Source organism: Triticum urartu, chromosome 2A, assembly GCF_056163025.1.
Source record: "Triticum urartu cultivar PI428250 chromosome 2A, HENAU_Tu73, whole genome shotgun sequence".
In the NCBI taxonomy this organism is placed as follows: Eukaryota; Viridiplantae; Streptophyta; class Magnoliopsida; order Poales; family Poaceae; genus Triticum; species Triticum urartu.
Window position 1 is genome coordinate 738,440,940 of NC_141874.1, and position 19,366 is coordinate 738,460,305.

At 44.5% G+C, this 19,366-nt stretch overlaps 1 protein-coding gene across 1 annotated transcript; it reads left to right on the forward strand.

Annotated features, from left to right (window-relative positions):
• Nucleotides 1–1,214: 1,214 nt before the first annotated feature.
• On the forward strand, nt 1,215–12,442 carry LOC125526665 (heat shock 70 kDa protein 15-like). Its single transcript, XM_087542391.1, has 3 exons — nt 1,215–1,277; nt 1,409–1,480; nt 11,873–12,442. Exons 1-3 carry the CDS (start codon nt 1,215–1,217, stop codon nt 12,440–12,442), a joined length of 705 nt encoding a protein of 234 aa, XP_087398517.1.
• Nucleotides 12,443–19,366: the final 6,924 nt, after the last annotated feature.

Sequence of the window (19,366 nt, forward strand, 5' to 3'; positions counted from 1 at the left end):
CCGCGTCGCTGAAGCGGCCCAACAAAAGACACATGCGCGTACAAGTCGACAAGAAGATACCAAACACACGACGCGACACAGAGCGCGCGTGACAAAATAACCTGCAATCAAGATTTGCACAACATTTAAAGCGAACATATGACAGAGTGGAAACAAGTTCATGAATTTTAAACAAATAAATGAAGAACAAAAGGAAAAATATAAAAAATTGGCAAAGGTGAAAATAGAAAATATAAATAAAAAATTATGAATTTAAAATAGTTCATAATTTAAAACAAATAATGAAATATAAAAAAAAACAGAAACAAAAAAACAAATACTAGGAGTCAAACGGGACATAAGAGTGTAGAAAAATGAGAGGAACTAGGAGTGAGTGTAGCACAGACTTTTGAAAAGAAATTGAAAAAGGCAGTCGAACACCTCGCACTAGCAAACGGCCTTCAGGAGCATAGGCGAAAAGCAACAACGTACCAACCTCGATCAGCAACGAGCCGGACACAGGCAGCGCGCGAGACAACGCGCCGTGAGCCAGCGGAGCAGCCAGATCTAGATGTTTTTTAATGATGTCACATCTAACCTTTTAAAAATAACTACGCAGCAACAAGAAAAAAAAACTGGAACAAAAAAAATAGACCACAAACATAGTGCTTATCAGGTTATGTCACATCTAGATGTGTCCTAGATAGACCCTTTTATATATCGTGGCTTCACCCGGCCGGTCAAGCCCATCTTAAATTTCCCTGCAAAACTAAAGCCTCTCTTGATTCGTTTTCTGAAATTGACTTCTTTTTTCACATCCCTTAAAAATACCCCTTAAGCGGATTCTAAAATCACATACAGTTTGAAAAAAAATCATAACACGGGAATTTGTGGACACTGGTATTCAGATAGAGCATTCAACGAGCCACCCATGATCAATTTGTTGAAGACCAAAGCACATATAACCACAAGAATTTCATAAGGACTGGAGGATAAAGAAGGTACTCGCTCCATTCAAATATATAGGCCCTAATACATCTTACGATGTTGCTTTCTTTCTGTGAATTACGATGTTGCTTTTAACCATTGATAAATTAATAATATCTGATATAAAAAATAATATTATTAAAAACTTTAACAGTATACCTTTTTTGTGATATATGCATCATATACTATTGTTCTAACCTATGGTTAAAAGAAATACTCAGCCCCTATAGTTTGAAATGGACGTAGATATGTTGGAAACCAAAGAGGAGAAGAATCCCGTGGAGGCTTATGTTTATGACATGACTAACAAGGTTTATGACAAGTACTACTCCCTCCGGTCCAAAATAGATGACTCAACTTTATACTAATTTTAATGCAAAGTTAGTATATAATTGGATCATCTATATTGGAACAAAGAAAGTATGATTTTGCCACATTGAAGGACAAGCATACTCTACTGGAGGTTCAGGTATGGCTGCATGGAGATGGCATGAATGCGACCAAAGGAACCTATGTTGTGAAGCTCGAAGAACTCAAAAGGTTTGGTGCCTCTATGGAGGCACGCCACAGAGAGCGGGAACAAATATGTCCCGCTCTCGAGCAACTACTGTACCGCATCCGCAATTTCAGATAAACAACGGGTTGCTGATGAGTGCTCGACAGTGCAGAATTGGTTGATTGCTCCACCGAAAAAGGGTTTTCCCCTGCTTTATATTACAAAGCAAACATCACCATATACATCTCAGCGAGCCAAACAAACACACGCCACCACGACACACACCCGAACACACCCAAGGCTAGATACAAAGGTGCCGAGCACCATCACACCACTCGGACACAACCAAGCAAACATAATATGAGCTACGACGAACCACTTGGAGCCACCGAGGGGGTGAGATGGACCATGACGAAGCAAGGACTCCAAGACGGTGCCTCCCAGAAGGGCACGACCACGGATAGCTGCCACCGTCCGATCCGCAGATCAAGTTTTCACTCGGAGCGACGCAGGGGGTGGGAGCACCGCGAGGGAGCCTTCAAGAAGGATACGACGTCCACGGACGCCGCCACCTACGGCCAGAAACTGGGCAAGTGATGAACCCCGGTGCTCGCACCCCGCCGACACACCCCTGCTCCGCCAACCACCCGCAGCCACGTCCCCCGCGAAACCATGGCTGCCCGCCCGCACCTGAGACGCAGGTTCAGCCCACGAACGCCACGCCTCCCGCCGCTAGGGCCGCCGCCCAACATCCAGACACCCCCAAGACCATCCAAAGAGATCAACTTTGCACCAAAGGAACACCACTGACCGACGAATCGCAGCATACATCATGCCTTGAACATCACCAGATCTGCGACAGCCAACACGCGACCGGGGAAAGGGGAGGTGGGGGAGCGGACGCATTTGGACCGGCACACCCCTGTGCCAGTGACGGGGGCCCAAGCACGTCGGCGCCGCCCATCCCTCCAACCAGCCTCCCCACCGGACACACCCTTGTGCCGCCCCACCTCGGCGGCCGACGCAGCACGACGCAAGGCCACCGACGCAGACCCGACCACCGGCAAGAGGGACCCCAAGCACAGCCCTGAACGCCAAGAATACTCACCGGGGAGCCCATCTGCCCTGCCGTCGTCGTCCAGCCATCGGGACGACTGGATCCCAACCAGCACGCCCACCAGCCACCGCCGCTGCGCCTCCACCACCACCAGCCGAGGCCACGGTAGGGGCGGACGCCCGCAGCCCATGCCGTCCGCGGCCCTCGCCGGCAGGGCCCAGATCTGGCCGAACGCCGCCGCCGGAGCCCTCCGCGCACCACCTCCGCTGCAGCCCCTTCACGCCGCCGCCCACAACTCGCGTCGCCGCCGCCAGCTGCTGCCGCCACGCCGCCGCGCCCCGAGCGAACGCCGCGCCGCCGCCCGACCCGGAAGCCCGCGCCTGCCGAACCGAGAGGGGGAAGGAGAGGGCCCCGCCACCGCCAGCACTGGCCGGGCTTTGCCCGCCAGTACGCCGAGGCGGCGGCGAGGGGGGGAGGCTGGAGGCGGCGCTAGGGTTTTCCCCCCGGGCGCTCGCGGGAGCGCCGCGGGAGGGAGGGGAGTCTCGTTCAATGTTCCCTGATTGCTCTACTGAATCCTGCTCTCCTTGTTTCTGACCTTAAGATTAAGAAGAAGGCCGAAGCACTTACAGATTCTGTAAACCGAACATGGCGAATCCAAAGCCAGCACCAGAGCCACAGACCCCATCCATGTCGGAACCCCTGCATCAGATAGCCAATCACCGGAGTAGCACCCCGACGGTGACACTCAAGCTAGCGAGCCGGATAGTGAGGGATGTGCTCAGGAGACCTTCCTCTGACTATTGTTGATCTCAAACGTGGTTTCAACTCCGTCAATGACTGAATTTCTCTGTGCTGGTAGCGTAACAAACTTGCTGCACGTCTGTGATGTATGATGTATTCGAAAGGTCCTCCTGGCACAGACGTGCTGGTAGTCCTGAATTTCTCTGTGCTGGTAGCGTAACAAACTTCTGAAACGTGGTTCCGAAAGGTCCTCCTGGCACTTCTTTTCTGTAAGAGACAACATGAAAGTTGAAAGATGATGATAATTGGTAAAGATATATGATATGGAGTAAGATGCAGATTCTTTATGTATTTAACATCTGGATTATTGAATTGATGAGTACTACAAAACTACTTAATCTTATTATTAATCCCTTTGCTCCCGCTCCCTTGACTAGGGAAGCTGGAGCGCAACAGTAGACTTTGGATCCAGCGGTGCTTTGGCGCACATAGAAATTTTGTACTGGAATTTTATTGGTGGAACCCATACATTTTCCGAGAGTTTTATTAATTTAATGTATCTTATATTGCTCCCCTTAATGAAGAAAACATGTGGAATCTCAAATCTCCTTGTTTTCTCCAATTCGCATATCTCAATCGAGGAAACACAAAAAAAAAAAATGAGAGTCCGCTGTGGACGAGTGAATTGCAAAAAATATCGACATTGAAGGCTAGTTCTAAGGGGGGACGAGGGGGGGCTAGACCCCCCCTAACGATCTCGTCACCCCTTAATAGCGATTAGGTACCACGTATAATTTTCTTCGTACACACAAAATTCTGGTTGTCTCGCCCCCCATGATCCATCCGGCATCCCACAACGAGAGGCCTAGAGCCCATGTACGTGGCCAGTGGCCCTAATACGTGGAAAAATAAAAATAAAAACAGCACACGTAGAAGACAAGGAGTCTGGAAGCAATACGCACGACCACGATGTATGCAAAAAAAAAATGATGTACGCACGATCGTTTCGTTTCCACAATGTGCTCGCTCGCCGTTCCTCAGTTCGTGCGATTGGAAAAACTTCCTTGGCGCCGCCGCCTGCCCAGTAGATCTAGATCGTCCACCTCTCCATCGAATCTCTCCATGTCGAGGAGGGAAGGCCTCCGTCCGACCGTCCCCGACGGCTTGACTCCCCGCCGTGCCGATCCGCAGACCGCAGGCGCAATCCGGCCGGCCGCGCACACACGGATGAGCGACCAGACGATCAACAAAAGGTTAGTTTATTTTGAGTATTACTCTCTCCGTCCCATAATATAGGAATATTTTTTACATTAGTGTAGTGTTAAAAACGTTCTTATATTTTGGGACAGAGGGAGTAGATTAGTCCGTGTCTTAGAATCTAATTGTAGAAATATATGGACATTAAAAACTAATCAGATATTCTTGTATTGTCCAATTATGTGTGTGTAGACATACAGAGGAAGAGAACTCAGTCAATCCATATATTTTTCAAGCCAATTGGTTCAAGCTTTCAGTATTTGCCTTATTTTGATGTGTTCCTTAAAAACAATAGAACTAGAAACTAGAACATAGAAAAATCAGAAAAAAATAACCGTCAAATTATGGGTTTGTAGCCATGAAGAGAAAGTGTTTCGTTGAGAACATTTTCTAGCCAATTGAAACTAGTAACGAATTCTGAAGAAATTATCTACTCATGATTTTCATTCGATTAACAAATATGCAAATTATTCATATTGTAGAACCGCGGCAATATTTTGAGTATTTAGACCCCACGATATTTACTATGCTATATGCCTATATGATTGTCTCTTATATGATTGTGATCGACTCTTATACTTTAAGCCGCCGCCCCCCCCCCCCCCCCCCCCCCCCCCCTATCGCTATTTTCTGGCTCCGTCCCTGGGCTAGGGTTGCAGAAATCACACTTCTACAGTGGCGTTAGTTTCATCGGTGGCAATTATATTGCTTCATCGGTTTATGAACAACTCGAATAAGATATAGAATAAAGGGGCGTTAGTTTTACAACGATACCCTCCAAATAAAAAATTAATGGTCGCCGGATACACCGCAACAGCACCAGGAGCCAGCCTCACGATCGCTTTGTATTTAGGCAATACAGATCCTAGTGTTCCCAATGACAACCTTGTATCTTGTGCACTACCTTTATTTAGGATGTTATATCATCTTCTCACAGAGAGTCAGACATCCAAATCTCGTACGGAGGCACCGGCGATGCGACATAAGAAGGAACTTGGATGGTACATGTGCCGGTAAACAAAAAGAATAAAATGTCTTCATTTTCTTTGTTTTCCTCCAACATCTTAGAGCTAACAAGTATTTTGAAGGGGGGAGAAAAGAAATGTAAGCCTAGCAAGACACATTGACGAGGACTATCACCCTAGTTCTACACATAGTTTTGTTTTAAGACAAGTTCCTCAAAGCATACATGCGTACATATATATAGGATATAAGGGTGTCACTCTACAAGTGTGAACTTGCTTGTGAGGTTCACATTCATACAAGTGGTATGCTCTTTAGGTGGTCATTGAAGAACTGTGAACACAAACTGCAGCAAAAAAGAAAAAAAAAGCTAAGAATTCGTATACATGCTTGGTGTTAGCTGTGGTGTAGCTAGAAATGTGTTTTTAAACTATGTGATGAAAAACATAATAGTAGAATAGTTAGATTTCAGTTATCTTATTTTGAGGGTGTCAAGTCATGCCAGCTATCGGCAGGTGATGCCCGCTGCCTCTGGCGGAGGCATCATGCATGTTTAGCCTGTTGTTGTTGGATCGAAGTGGTGCGACAGTAGCAGGAGGCAGGCGGTATGTGACATCTTTGTCTTCGTCTTCTCTAGAGGTATCTGTCTACCGACGCCTCGGTAGACGGATAAGGGCAAATGGTACAGACGGCTTCGACGATGAGTTTATGCACTCCGGTGGAAACAAATGATCTCTGATCAGGCTATGCCGACGCGCGTCTGCGTCGAGTCCTTGCTGAAGGTGGTGGATTGAAACTTGGGTTTGGGGATGAGAATCCGAAATTCAACCTTGTGGTGGACTCGCCATCATCGGCGCACATGTGATGATTCCTTCTTGAAGGCGTAGCCTAGGAGTTGTGTATTTTTTGTTTCTGATGTGTCTTGTAACATAGGGTTAGTAGCTATCTGGGTGAGTTACTGTCGCAGTGTATATGGCCTCAAGGTTTGTTTTCCACTTTATTTCTGTGTCGCGGTTGTTCGACTGCTGGATTGTGCTTTATTAATAATATATGGACGCATGCATCATTCTGATGCAGAGGCCAGGGGCTATCCTCCTTTTCCAAAAATAAGGTTATGGTTTTAAAAAGATATTGTTTGTACATGACACAATCTAGTTGTTGATACGGTCAAATATTATGGTCATATCAGGCAATACGAGCCATGATATTATTGGTATACAAGCTTGATATTGGTTGTTTAGTTTGTGGACAATACTGCTCAAGGAAGATAAAATGAGAATTTTAATATGTATACAATAATACAATAACCACATTAATCACCACAGCAATAACTTGATCTCGTAGAACAAATTGTTAAATTTGATACAATTCCTTTGCATATTGTTCGTCCCTTGACAATTGTCAAAGTCTAGGTATTGTCCGTCAACTTCAATACATTTTTTGTCTCAAACATCTAAACTAGGGACTATAATTTCATTAAAAGAAGAGCTAAAATAATCATTCCAGGAAAAACAATGAAAAAATGGAATATTGGAGGAACTTTTTCTTAAATGAGAAGAAATTTAGAAATAACACGGTCTAGGATTGTTGTCGAAAAAGCGCGGGATCATGAGTGGTAAAATTTATAAAATAAGCCAGAAAACCTTTGTGGCTTTGCGGAATTCCATGTCTGTTTCAGACTATATAATTTTTGATAGCCTTAAATATTTAGTAATTCTGCTTACATACTTATGTGTTTTTTTCTATTATGTTTCTATATTTTTATGTTGTCAAAACATATAGTGCTGAATGAGCTTGTGACGTATGCGAAGCCGGTCAAATTTGCCGATAAACAAGAAAATAGAGTCGACAGTTCAGACCTAAAACTTATGGATTGCAGTTGACTTCTGGACGAAGCAATAAGCAACGTGTTTTCCTCTCATGAGGTGATTAGAAAGTGATCTAGGTTTTGAACCCCCCACCCTCTCCCCCCAATCCAGTGTTTTCCGTGGCAGGTAGATTGATTTTTTTTCACCAAGTTTCTCATGAGCTCTTAAAAGTTCTCGATAATCTTCGAAGATAGTGTCATGAGCTAACTTAAGAGTTTTTAGTTCTTTAGTTAGAGCCTCAATCTTCTCCTTATCATTGTCATTCGTTTTATCTTGATTAGCATGATTAATTGGTCTTTCATCATAGTATTCATCACTAGAGTTGTCACCAAGCAAATCATCACCTAACAAGTCATCTTCATCACTATTGAAATCAACATACTCGGGGTGTGTTACCTTAGGACCTTTGGCCATGAAGCATCTTCCAATTCCTTCATTTGGTGAGTCAAATATGTCGTAGGAGTTGGTTGACACAAGTGCTAGACCGGCAACACCTTCATCTTGAGTATCTTCGGAGTCGGAGTGATAACTTCTCTCGGAGTGGCTGTCGGAGTCGGAGCCGGATATCCATTCACCAACATGAGCTTGATGTCTTCGTCTTGTGTAGCTCCTTGATGATTTTTCCTTCCTTTCCGAATCCTTACTTCTCCGTGAGTATCTTCGTTCATAACGATCATCTTTACTCCTTCTCTCTCTTGGTGGTGATCCTTTGCTTCTTCTTTTTGGAGAATCTTCTCTTCTCTTGTAGGGAGTCGTACACTCATTGGAATAGTGTCCGGGTCTTCCACAATTGTAACAGTTTCGCTCTCGACTAGAAGATCTTTTGTCATTGTAGGACCTTGACTTGGAGCTTCTATCTTTGCTTCTACTCTTGTAGAACTTGTTGAAGTTCTTCACCATTAAGCTCAATTCTTCATTGAAGTCTTGTTTCTCACTTGATGATGTAGGGGCTTCACATAAGGCTTTATAGGCACCACTTGATTTGTTGTGAAGTTCCTCTTTATCCTTAAGTGACATCTCATGAGCAACAATTCTTCCAATCACCTCCGTTGGCTTGAGATCTTTGTAATTGGGCATCATTTGGATCAATGTGCACACGGTATCATATTTTCCATCCAAGGCTCTTAGGATCTTCTTGATGATGAATCTATCGGTCATCTCTTCACTTCCTAAGCCGGCAATCTCATTTGTGATGAGAGCAAGCCTAGAGTACATTTCAGCGACACCTTCACCATCCTTCATCTTGAACTTGTCAAGTTGGCTTTGAAGCACATCCAACTTGGATTCCTTGACGGAGTTGGTACCTTCGTGCATATCAATCAAAGTGTCCCAAATTTCCTTTGCATTCTCAAGGCGGCTGATTTTGTTGAATTCTTCGGGGCACAATCCGTTGAAGAGAATATCACAAGCTTGAGCATTGTATTGCAACATCTTCAACTCATCCGCGGTAGCTTCACGGTTTGGTTCTCTCCCGTTAAAGAAGTCACCTTGCAAACCAACACACACAATAGCCCAAACAGCGGGGTTATGTCCAAGAATATGCATTTTCGTTTTATGCTTCCAACTAGCAAAATTAGTACCATCAAAGTAAGGACCTCTACGGTGATAATTTCCCTCGCTAGACGCCATACTCTCCTAGGTTGTGAAACCAAGGCTATGACCACCAAAAGCTATGGAGATCAAGCAAATGGAGACCAAAGCTCTGATACCACTTGTAGGATCGAAAGTATGTCTAGAGGGGGGTGATTAGACTACTTGACCAAATAAAACTTAACCTTTTCCCAATTTTAGTTCTTGGCAGATTTTAGCTAATTTAGGACAAGTCAAGCAATCATCACATAATTCAGGCAAGCATGCAAAGAGTTATAGGCAGCGGAAAGTAAAGCATGCAACTTGCGAGAATGTAATGGGAAGGGTTTGGAGAATTCAAACGCTATTGGAGACACGGATATTTTTCCCGTGGTTCGGATAGGTGGTGCTATCCTACATCCACGTTGATGGAGACTTCAACCCACGAAGGGTAACGGTTGCGCGAGTCCACACAGGGCTCCACCCACGAAGGTTCCACGAAGAAGCAACCACCCACAAAGGGTCCACGAAGAAGCAACCTTGTCTATCCCACCATGGCCATCGCCCACGAAGGACTTGCCTCACTAGCGGTAGATCTTCACGAAGTAGGCGATCTCCTTGCCCTTACAAACTCCTTGGTTCAACTCCACAATCTTGTCGGAGGCTCCCAAGTGACACCTAGCCAATCTAGGAGACACCACTCTCCAAGAAGTAACAAATGGTGTGTAGGTAATGAACTCCTTGCTCTTGTGCTTCAAATGATAGTCTCCCCAACACTCAACTCTCTCTCATAGGATTTGGATTTGGTGGAAAGAGGGTTTTTGTGGAAAGCAACTTGGGAAGGCTAGAGATCAAGATTCATATGGTAGAAATGGAATGTCTTGATCTCAACACATGAGTAGGTGGTTCTCTCTCAGAACATATGAGTTGGAATGGTGTGTGTGTTCTGATGGCTCTCTCTTCGAATGAGAAGAAGGTGGAGGGGTATATATAGCCTCCACACAAAATCCAACCGTCACACAGTTTTCCAATCTCGGTGGGACCGAATCAATAAACTCGGTCGGACCGAAAATGTAAACCTAGTGACCGTTAGTGATTTTCGGTGGGACTGATATGCAACTCGGTAGAACCGATATGGTTAGGGTTTGGGCATAACGTAATCTCGGTGAGACCGATTACACAAACTCGGTGAGACCGAATTTGGTAATTAGCTAACCAGAGAGTTGGTCAGGCAAACTCGGTGGGACCGATTTGCTCTTTCGGTGAGACCGAGTGGGACTCGGTGAGACCAAAAAGTTACAAAGGGGAAACACTGAGTTTACATTGCAATCTCGGTGGGACCGATTCGCTCTTTCGGTGGGACCGAAAAGTTACGAAAGGGAAACAGAGAGTTTGCAACCCCATCTCGGTGAGATCGAGATCCTTATCGGTAGAACCGAATTGCTAGGGTTTGGCAGTGGCTAATGACAAGTGAAACTCGGTGGCGCTGAATAGGAAGAATCGGTAGGACCGAGTTTGGCTTAGGGTTTAGGTCATATGTGGATATGGGAAAGTAGTTGAGGGTTTTGGAGCATATCACTAAGCACATGAAGCAAGAGGCTCATTAAGCAACACCTCATCCCTCCTTGATAGTATTGGCTTTTCCTATGGACTCAATGTGATCTTGGATCACTAAAATATAAAAAGAAGAGTCTTGAGCTTTTGAGCTTGAGCCAATCCTTTGTCCTTAGCACCACGGCAAACCCAGAAGCGACAAATGATTTTTCAGTCTTAATTGCACCACGAAACGGTTGAGCTTGGACTCATTTGAATTTTCAAAAAGTGGTGATCAGGGTGTAGGTTTTATTTTTAACACAGTACAGAGACAGACCCTCGTACATATGCACACTCATCACTATGAACGGATGCACGCACACCCTACCCTCATGAGCACATCCGAGAGACTGAGCCGGTGCATCATCTTAAGATTGACGAATCCTTCCACAGTTTAGTCAACCTGGCTTCGTTGGTGTTCGAGTGGAGAATAATGATGGAAAAATATGGAGGTTAACTTGCTTTTATGGTGAATCAAAATAAAAGAGGAGACACCTTGCTTGGCAAACTTTGTGTGATCTACATTAGCAAGCTAATCTCCCGAGGCTTGTTGCAGGTGGTTTCAATGAGATAATCTACAGTTCTACACCCATGAGAAGGAAGGTGGAAATGTTAGACCAGTTAAAATGATGGAGGAATTTCGAGAGGTTTTTGCTGATTGCGGACTAGTGGATCTTAGTTATACGGGCTGCATGTTCACTTGGCATGGGGGCCAGATCAAGTACTATGATGTTGCCACACCCAAGGACAAGCAAACTCTAATGGAGGTTCAGGAATGGCTGCACAAATATGGCAAGGACGCGACCAAAGGAGTTTTTTTTTTAGAACGAAGACGCAAGAAACGTCCGGCTTTAAATTAATAAAGCCCTCAAACAGACAGTATCCAACAGACAACACAGTCTAAAACGAAAGGAAATGGAAGAGGCCGAAGCCTAAGTTTAAAAATGCAACCGGCCTAGGCCTGAGATAGATAAGGCAAAAGTCTTAACATGCCTACACCGGCACATAGAGGAGTGGTCGTCAACTTCTAGTGGCGTGCCGCAATCTGGATCAGTCGAATCCGCTCCATCGCCTCCTGCATCCGCTCAGCGTCCCGCTGTTTCCCCAACGGCATCCAAGTCCGGAGGAACATATGGCATTTGAAAACAATGTCAGCGGGGTGAGAGAAAAATAATTTATGTCTATGATGAATTTGTTTCTAGTTGTCCATAGAACCCATAACAGCACCCCTATGCATCTCCAAAGCACTCTACCGAACCCACCCCAATGGGCCAGAAGTATGCCGTGGAGGTCACTACTCGAGTGAGGGTTCCAATTTTGATCGAAGGCCTTCCGGACCGCACTCCAAACAAAGCGGGCAAGATGGCAAAGCTGGAAGAACTCAAAAGGTTTGGTGCCTCTATGGATGCGCGCTACAGAGAGCGCGAAGAAATATGTCCCACTCTGGAGCAACTAGTGTACCGCATCCGCAGTTTCAGAGAAGCTGCACTGTCCAGTGACCCAAAGTTCAATCACAACGACATATCAGATAAACAACAGGTTCTCGGTGAGTGCTCGGCAGTGCAGAATTGGTTGGTTGCTCTACTGAATCCTGCTCTCCTTGTTTCTGACCTTAGGAAGAAGGCCAAAGCACTTGACCAATTCTGCAAGCCGATCATGGCGAATCCAACACTAGCACCGGAGCCACAGACTCCACCCCTGTCGGAAACCGCAGAATCAAAGGGTCAAACACCAGAGGAACACCATGGCGGTGCCACTGAAGCTAGCAAGCCGGCCAGTGAGGGAGGTGCACAGGAGCTGCCTGCAGCCGAGCAAATGGGTACTGAAAAACCTGATTGTTCTCCCAATACTTCCTTGGCATGCGCCTATTGTTGTTCAAAGGAGGTTTTATATCCGTCAGTGACTGGATTTCTCTATGTTGGTACTTGGTAGTGCAACAAACTTGCTGCACTATTGTGATGTACCATGTAACTCGAACAATGTGAGCTGATGGGGCTAGGCGGGGAGAACCTTTCCACGTTAACTTTGACAAGAAGAAAGGCTTGAAACGTAAGCCGATGGGGGTTCAAAATTAAGAGCCGTTGGCCACAGATAGATTTGTACAACTAAGTGGCGATTGTACCAGTTATTAATCTCAACAACATGCATGCTTGCGTTAATTTGAGTATCTACGATAGTTTCCGGATCCAGGGGCACAAATAAATTAGAAGAGAATTGCACCTGATGGAAATGCCTAACTCTGAACTAGATCAGCCAAAGAGATTCAGTTCAGTTGGAGATAGAGCTAGGGAAGGAACAGAAATAATGGAGAAAGCATAGAAGTGACAGTTGAGAACCAACCTTCGGTTTCTGCCGGAGCCGCTCCGCCGGGGCAGCATGCTCAAGCTCCAGTATGCGTGCCCCATCCAGCAGCACGGCTGCGACCATGACCAACATAGGAAAAAAAAACAGAGACGAAATCAAGGAGAGTGTCAACTGACGGGGGTTAAAAATAAGGAGCGGGATATCATCAGGAGATAGAAAGGATTTAGGATCCAGTAGGAGGGATCAATTCACAAATTCTCACTTGTCGGTAACACCACCGAGGAGGGCGAACTACGCACGGAGGCAGGCATCGGAAGAGGCGAGGAAGTGACTTAATGCTCAGTGTGTGCCTCTAAGTTGAGAGGAGTGACTTAATGCTCAGTGTACCAGTAATGGGCTTGGTGCACAACTAACGGAGCACAAATTAGTAGGCTTCCGTAGGACTACCACAATGTCACGATGCATTATTTTCTTTTATATATAAATTCAGACTAAGCTTTGTGGCCTGGCTGCCTCGCATCGCATAAAAGGAAATGCATGCAGATGACAGTATGGTTCCAAACAACCATATTGTTGCATATCATAAAAGGTGAAGTAATACAAAAACACTGCAGAATAAAAGGAAGCACAAATTCATGTCTGTCGCATGTCATGGATTGGGCATACAGTGACTATTGACGCCTTGACAGTGCCATCACGTTATATGAGTGCCTAAGTGTAATTTATAAGTATGTTTCTCAAGCACTTCTTTTCTGTAAGAGACAACCTGAAAGTTAAATGATGGTGGTAATTGGTAAAGATATATGATATGGTGTAAGATGCAGATTATTAGTGTATTCAACCACTGGATTATTGACTTGATGAGTACTACAATACTACTTAATCTTATTATTAATCCCTTTGCTCCGGCTCCCTTGACTAGGGAAGCTAGAGCGCAACAGTAGACTTTTGGATCCAGCGGTGCTTCGGTGCACATAGAAGAAAACATGTGGAATCTAAATCTCCTTGTTTTTTCTAATTCGCATATCTCAACCGAGGAACCCCGCAAAAAATAAAAGGAGAATCCGATGTGGATGATTTCATTGGTGGCAATTATATTTCTTCATCGGTTCAGGGACAACTGGAATAAGGGGCGTCTACGACGATACCCTCAAACTACAAAATTAATCTTTGTCGGACACACTGTAATGACGTGATGCACCAACCGGCGGGTTCGCTTTGTATTTAGTCAATACAAATCCTAGAGTTCCCGATGATTCCCTTGCATCTTGTACACTACCTTTATTTAGGATGTTATATCATCTTCTCACAGAGAGTCGATCATCCAAATATCATAGGGAGGCACCGGCGATGCAACATAAGAAGGAACTTGGATGGTACATGTGCCGGTAAACAAAAAGAATAAAATTTCTTCAGTTTCTTTGTTTTCCTCCAACATCTTAGAGCTAACAAGTATTTTGAACGGGGGAGGAAAAGAAACGTGAGCCAAGCAACACACATTGACGAGGGACTACCACTCTAGTTCCACACATAGTTTTGTTTCGAGACAAGTTCCTCAAAGCATACATACATATATAAGACAGGGGTGTCACTCTAGAACTGTGAGCTTGCATGTGAGGTTCACGTTCATTCAAGTGGTATGCTCTTTAGGTGGTCATTGAAGAACTGTGAACACAAACTGCAGCAAAAAAAAGAGCTAAGAAATGGTATACATGCTTGGTGTTACCGTGTTAATTGTTGTGTAGCTAGAAATGCATTTTGAAAATATGTAATGAAACACACAATAGCACAATAGTAGAACCCTAGTTAGGTTTCAGTTTCTTATTTTCTCTAACGAAGAAACATGTGGAATATATCAATGTCCCCCCCCCCCCCCCCCCCGTGCGCGCGAGAAATTGTACCTCTTTCGCGGTTCGAGGAGAATAGGATGACAATACGATGACAAAAGAGGGTGTCAATTAAGGTTATGGTTCTAACAAAATATCATTTGTATATGACACAATCTAGTTGTTAATATGTAGCGTCAGTCAACTGTTCTGGTCATATCAGACAATACAAGCCATGCTATTATTGGCATACAAGCTTGATATTGGCAGTTTTGTTTGAGGACAATACCGCTCAAGGAAGATAAAATGAGAGTTTTAATATGTATACAATTACAGTCACCATAGCAATAACTTGATCTTGTAGAACAAATTGTTAAAATTCATACAATTCTTTTGTATTTTGTTGGTCCCTTGACAGTTGTCAGAGTCTAGGTATTGTCTCTCAACTTCAACACATCTTTTTCTCAAACATCTAAACTAGGGAGTATAATTTCATTAAAACAAGAGCTAGAACACCCATTCTGAAAAAACACAATGAAAACAAAAAAAAGGAATATTGGAGGAACTTTTTCTTTAATGAGATGAACTTTAGAAATACCACGCTCCAGGATAGTTGTCAAAAAAGGGCAGAATCATAAATGGCAAAATTTATAAAATATAGCCAGAAAACCTTCGTGGCTTTACGGATCTCCATGCCCATTTCAAACTATATAAATTTTGAGAGCCTTAAATATTTAGTAATTCTACTTACATATTTATGTGTTTCTTTTTCTATTATTTTGATTTTTTCATTTTCTCAAAACATATACTGCTGAATGAGCTACTAGCCGGCAAAATCTACCGTTAAACAAAAAAAATAGAGTTGACAGTTCAAACTTAAGACTTCTGGACAAAGCAATAAGCAACTTTTTTCCTCTCATGAGGCGATTAGAAAGGTGATCTAGGTTTTGACGCCCCCCTCCCCCCCCCCCCCCCACCGCACCCCATCTAGTGTTTTCCTGGCAGGGGCATGTGCCCCTCCATGCAACTAGATTGATGGTCTGGCACGAGAAGGAGAAGTGATGAGTTAGCCAAGTTGCTGCTTTTGCCGTGTTGTTGGATTAAACGACTGTGTCGCTCATATCCCGGCGTGCTTTATGCGGTGTTGGTTTTCTAGTTCCACTGCCATGTGGTGTTGGTTTTCCCGGCATGCTTTATGATTTTATTGTTCTTGCTTCCTCAAGTTTTGTGTGTCCTATGCATCATTGCGACCACGAAATGTTTCTTATATCAGTTTGTTTGCTCAATTGAGTTGTTCGTATGAGCATCATGTGCATGAGAATTTGAAGGATTTGTGAGGAAGACCAGATGCAACGAAACTCACAATGTGGAATTGTAGTGGCATGGCTAGTGCCCCGTCGATCCTAGGATCTAGGTGGCCACTGGCCAAGTCCCTACGACCCCCCCTTAGTCGCACTGCCGCAGGCCGCCCTCCCGGCATCCCCCTCTGACCCAGTACTGCGCCAACCTCTATCGACCGTTGGGTGCGCGGCCCTACCCACCTTCTATCTTCCGCAGTTCTGCTGCTCCTTTTTTATTTTTTGACCCCCCCCCCCATATATTAAAACTTAAAATAGTTGAATACAATCATTTCTTACAATATGCGCCACGCACGATGGAAAACTATTACAAAGCAAACCATCTGACCTATTATCAAAGCTAAACTTCACAATTTGGTGAGCTGCCACATTGGCTTGTCTATTGATCTTCACTAGCTTAAAATTTGGTAGGAGCTTGTTGATGGCTATTGAAGGAAATATGCCCTAGAGGCAATAATAAAGTTATTATTTATTTCCTTATATCATGATAAATGTTTATTATTCATGCTAGAATTGTATTAACCGGAAACATAATACATGTGTGAATACATAGACAAACAGAGTGTCACTAGTATGCCTCTACTTGACTAGCTCGTTAATCAAAGATGGTTATGTTTCCTAACCATGAACAAAGAGTTGTTATTTGATTAACGGGATCACATCATTAGGTGAATGATCTGATTGACATGACCCATTCCATTAGCTTAGCACCCGACCGTTTAGTATGTTGCTATTGCTTTCTTCATGACTTATACATGTTCCTATGACTATGAGATTTTGCAACTCCCGTTTGCCGGAGGAACACTTTGTGTGCTACCAAACGTCACAACGTAACTGGGTGATTATAAAGGAGCTCTACAGGTGTCTCCAAAGGTAAATGTTGGGTTGGCGTATTTCGAGATTAGGATTTGTCACTCCGATTGTCGGAGAGGTATCTCTGGGCCCTCTCGGTAATGCACATCACATAAGCCTTGCAAGCATTACAACTAATGAGTTAGTTGCGAGATGATGTATTACGGAACGAGTAAAGAGACTTGCCAGTGACGAGATTGAACTAGGTATTGAGATACCGACGATCGAATCTCGGACAGGTAACACACCGATGACAAAGGGAACAATGTATGTTGTTATGCGGTCTGACCGATAAAGATCTTCGTAGAATATGTAGGAGCCAATATGGGCATCCAGGTCCCGCTATTGGTTATTGACCAGAGAGGTGTCTCGGTCATGTCTACATAGTTCTCGAACCCGTAGGGTCCGCACGCTTAACGTTCGTTGACGATATAGTACTATGTGAGTTATGTATGTTGGTGACCGAATGTTGTTCGGAGTCTGAGATGAGATCACAGACATGACGAGGAACTCCGGAATGGTCCGGAGATAAAGTTTGATATATATGATAATAGTGTTTGGTCACCGGAAGGGTTCCGGAAATCACCGGAAGGGGTTCCGGATGTTTCCCGAAATGTTTGGGTACGAGAACACTTTATTTGGGCCAAAGGGGAAAGCCCACAAGGTTTTTGGAAAGCGCAAAAGGAAGTTTTGCGGAGTCCAGGGGCCAGACGCCGGGAACCCTGGCGTCTGGCCCTGGAGTCCGAGAAGGACTCTTGCCTTTCGGGTGAAACCGACTTTGTGGAGGCTTTTACTCCAAGTTTCGACCCCAGGGCTCAAGATATAAATAGAGGGGCAGGGCTAGCACCAAAGAGACATCAAGAAACACCAAGCCGTGTGCCGGCAACCCCGTCTCCTCTAGTTTATCCTCTGTCATAGTTTTCGTAGTGCTTAGGCGAAGCCCTGCGGAGATTGTTCTTCACCAACACCGTCACCACGCCGTCGTGCTGCCGGAACTCATCTACTACTTTGCCCCTCTTGCTGGATCGAGAAGGCGAGGACGTCACCGAGCCGAACGTGTGCAGAACTCGGAGGTGTCGTGCTTTCGGTACTTGGATCGGTCGGACGTGAAGACGTACGACTACATCAACCGCGTTGATATAACGCTTCCGCGAACGGTCTACGAGGGTACGAAGACAACACTCTCCCCTCTCGTTGCTATGCATCACCATGATCTTGCGTGTGCGTAGGAAATTTTTTGAAATTACTATGTTCCCCAACAGTGGCATCCGAGCCTAGGTTTTATGATTTGATGTTATATGCACGAGTAGAACACAAGTGAGTTGTGGGCGATATAAGTCATATTGCCTACCAGCATGTCATACTTTGGTTTGGCAGTATTGTTGGATGAAGCGGCCCGGACCGACATTACGCGTACGCTTACGCGAGACCGGTTCTCCCGACGTGCTTTGCACATAGGTGGCTTGCGGGTGACAGTTTCTCCAACTTTAGTTGAACCGAGTGTGGCTACGCCCGGTCCTTGCGAAGGTTAAAACAGCACCAACTTGACAAACTATCGTTGTGATTTTGATGCGTAGGTAAGATTGGTTCTTGCTTAAGCCCGTAGCAGCCACGTAAAACTTGCAACAACAAAGTAGAGGACGTCTAACTTGTTTTTGTAGGGCATGTTGTGATGTGATATGGTCAAGACATGATGCTAAATTTTATTGTATGAGATGATCATGTTTTGTAACCGAGTTATCGGCAACTGGCAGGAGCCATATGGTTGTCGCTTTATTGTATGCAATGCAACCGCGATGTAATGCTTTACTTTATCACTAAGCGGTAGCGATAGTCGTGGAAGCATAAGATTGGCGAGACGACAACGATGCTACGATGGAGATCAAGGTGTCGCGCCGGTGACGATGGTGATCATGACGGTGCTTCGAAGATGGAGATCACAAGCACAAGATGATGATGGCCATATCATATCACTTATATTGATTGCATGTGATGTTTATCTTTTATGCATCTTATCTTGCTTTGATTGACGGTAGCATTATAAGATGATCTCTCACTAATTATCAAGAAGTGTTCTCCCTGAGTATGCACCGTTGCGAAAGTTCTTCGTGCTGAGACACCACGTGATGATCGGGTGTGATAGGCTCTACGTTCAAATACAACGGGTGCAAAACAGTTGCACACGCGGAATACTCAGGTTATACTTGACGAGCCAAGCATATACAGATATGGCCTCGGAACACGGAGACCGAAAGGTCGAGCGTGAATCATATAGTAGATATGATCAACATATGATGTTCACCAATGAAACTACTCCATCTCACGTGATGATCGGACATGGTTTAGTTGATTTGGATCACGTAATCACTTAGAGGATTAGAGGGATGTCTATCTAAGTGGGAGTTCTTAAGTAATATGATTAATTGAAACTTAAGTAATATCTATGTTGTAGATCAATAGCTCACGTTGTTGTTTTCATATGTTTATTTTGATATGTTCCTAGAGAAAATTGTGTT